General features: G+C 64.1%; 1 protein-coding gene across 1 annotated transcript; it reads right to left on the minus strand.

Annotated features, from left to right (window-relative positions):
• Positions 1 to 212: 212 nt before the first annotated feature.
• Positions 213 to 1847, minus strand: LOC108298076 (cancer/testis antigen 1-like). Its single transcript, XM_017520776.2, has 3 exons — positions 1518 to 1847; positions 732 to 866; positions 213 to 502 (listed from the first exon to the last, which is right to left on the minus strand). Exons 1-3 carry the CDS (start codon positions 1784 to 1786, stop codon positions 364 to 366), a joined length of 543 nt encoding a protein of 180 aa, XP_017376265.1. The 5' UTR covers positions 1787 to 1847; the 3' UTR covers positions 213 to 363.
• Between the last annotated feature and the right edge of the window lie 755 nt (positions 1848 to 2602).

Here is a 2602-nt window from a genome sequence, read left to right on the forward strand (position 1 = left end):
ATGAGGAAAATATTCTAAAGTGTCCACAGTAGTTAATGCTGAATGGCGGGACCCAGTCGCTTTTAATGTTCCCCTATTTCCCAAATTGTCTTCCATTACCTTGTGCTACTTGAATCTCTGAATCCCAGAGCCTCCCCTGCAACCTGAGGACAAAGGCATCAACATCTGCAGGTGCCTTCGCTCGCTGAAAAGAGACGCAGACAGGGAATAGGAGCTCAGTTTTATTTTCTACAGAAACAAACATGTAAACCACCCTCCTCCAGCGACAGACAAACAATCAGGCCCCCACAATGAAGTGGCCACTCGTGCAGGGACCTTCCCCAGGGGAGGACGCACGACCTAGGAAGGGGCGCCAGGCTGGGCTTAGCCCCTCTGTCCTGAGGAAAGCAGAGCCAAAAACACGGGCACAAAGCTCTGCATGATCCACATCAACAGGGAAAGCTGCTGGAGACAGGAGCCGATGGAGACCTGGAGTTGGCGCGGATCTGCAGCAGCCAGTCGGCTAAACGCGAGGGGCGAAGAACATCACGTTAAAGGCGACAGCTCTGCACCCATCTCCCCGCGCTCCCTCGGGTGGCGGTGGGCCTGGTGCACCAGGTCTCTGTTCTGAGACCCTGTGCTTGGGTGTTCCCAGGTCTCTAGCTTCCTGACCCTCGGGGGAGGCGGATCCCAGTCCCCACCCCGCCACCGTCGTCAGCCCAGCCCTGTCCCTGTCTTAGTCCCGAACTGACATAACCAGTAGGTTGCCGGACACGGTGAAATCCTTCCGAACCTCCCCTGGTCGGGGGAGCGGTGCGGCATCCCGGGCCAGGATCCTGCGGGCTAGCTCCGCTTCCATGGGCGACAGGAAAGGCATCGTGATGTGGCTGGTGGGGACCCGGTTAAGGCCCCATCTCGTAGGACTTGCCCAGTGCCCATCTCATCCCACCCAGGCTGTCTCCCCACGCACTGGCCCAGGTGGTGCCGCAACCAGCCCAGCTGTCTTGGTTCCCCACTTTTCCTCTCTTGCACCCCAAGCTGACTCCTCCGTGCCCTTCAGAGGCCCTTCCCACTGTGCCCGGTGCCGCATTAGCTGCCCCCTCCCCCTCGATTGGCCTCCCCCACCCCGCCCACACCCCAGTCACTGGCTCCCACCTTGCCTGCTTCCCCCTACCTCCTGATCCCCTTCACACACCCAAGCCCCCCTATCTCTGGGCCCCTGCCCCTCACCCCATCGCCCAGCACCCCTCTCCCCATCGCCCAGCACCCCTCTCCCCCACCCTGCACAAGCTCCACCTCCCATTCCCTACCTGCCCCCTTCCTCCGAGCCGCCCCCCTCCCCACCTCCATCTCCCAGCCCTCACCCCCGCCTGGCCCCTTACCCCAATCTCCCAAACCCCACCTCCTGCACCTGGCCCTCCCCTCCCTCACCTCCTGGCCCTGGCCTCTCCATCTCCCGGCCCCCATCCTGCCACCAGCACTGTCTAGAACAGAACAGAACAGAACAGAACAGAACAGAACAGAACAGAACAGGATACAACTGAAGCAGGTGGCTGTCTGACCCCCTAGCCCCAGACGGGCAGCTTCCATTCTGGGCAGAAGCCGCGCCGCCACGTGGCCCCTGAGAGTCACCTCCTTCCGGCCCCGAGGCCCTTGCTGCCCCTGAGCCTTGGGGAGCCCTGCCGCCAGTGGTACCCGCCTCTCCTGGGCCGCCAGCATCGCCCCCTGGGCCGCCAGGAACGGCAGGGCCTCCTGGACCATCAGCATCGCCCGCTGCGCCCCCTGCGGCCTGGTCTCCGGCCTGCATGGCCCCTGGGCCGGTGTGCCACGCTCAGAGAGAAAGTTGGGGCCCACGAGGACGAGGACGCGGAGAGGGTGAGGTTGCAGGAAGTTCCGCCCCCTGGCATGAGATGGGCAGCCCGGGAGCCTCAGGGCGCCTGCGCACAGGGGTTCCTGCTTCCGGCCCTGGGAGACCCCGGACGAGCCCGGGAGCACATGACTGGTTCTCACCAAGCCCGCCCCACCCCAAGAGAGCCCCGCCAGAAGGTGGCGTCGATGCCAGCCTGGACACCCTCACCCCTGAGCAGCTTGCTGTGTCCACCAGGCCTCTGTCCCGGGAGCCCTGCAGGGAGTCAGGCACCTTGGGGCCCAGCCCGTCCCGACCACCACTCCCCCGGTCTCCCTCACGTCGTTGAGCAAGACAGTCCTGGGGACTCGGGCCAGGGCTGTGTGGCCATCGTCCTGGACCCTGCTTGCCCTGCCTGTCCTTGGGGAGCGCCCAGGACAGACCCTGGGGCTGGGCCTCTGTGTTCAGCAGCGCCCCACCTGTTAAGGGAGCTGGAGCTGCAGGTTGGGTGGGTCGGGGGTGGCCTCTTGTCGTCCAGGGGCTCCCCTCCCTCACGTCCAGCACATGTGGATGGGAGGAAACAGCGGCACCGGGGCTGGGGGAGGGAAGGGATCCAGAACCCCTTGGTGCGGGCCCCATAGCTCCATCCTCTCCCAGCCACATGCCACATGGGGTTTCCCTCTCTCCCTCCCTCTCTTTCTCCCCTAGGAACAAAGTCTCGAGGTTGTCTGTGGGGCCACAGTTGCTGGGAGGACCTCAGCTGGGAGGTGACCCTGT

This window comes from Cebus imitator, unplaced genomic scaffold (assembly GCF_001604975.1).
Source record: "Cebus imitator isolate Cc_AM_T3 unplaced genomic scaffold, Cebus_imitator-1.0 Scaffold883, whole genome shotgun sequence".
In the NCBI taxonomy this organism is placed as follows: domain Eukaryota; kingdom Metazoa; phylum Chordata; class Mammalia; order Primates; family Cebidae; genus Cebus; species Cebus imitator.

Coding starts and splice junctions, on each gene's coding strand:
- LOC108298076 (XM_017520776.2), bottom strand. CDS start 1,786: ATGCAGGCCGGAGACCAGGCCGCAGGGGGCGCAGCGGGCGATGCTGAT. Junction 867..1,517: donor GACAGCCACCTGCTTCAGTT/GTATCCTGTTCT, acceptor GGTCCCCACCAG/CCACATCACGATGCCTTTCC. Junction 503..731: donor TCCGGCAACCTACTGGTTAT/GTCAGTTCGGGA, acceptor CCTCGCGTTTAG/CCGACTGGCTGCTGCAGATC.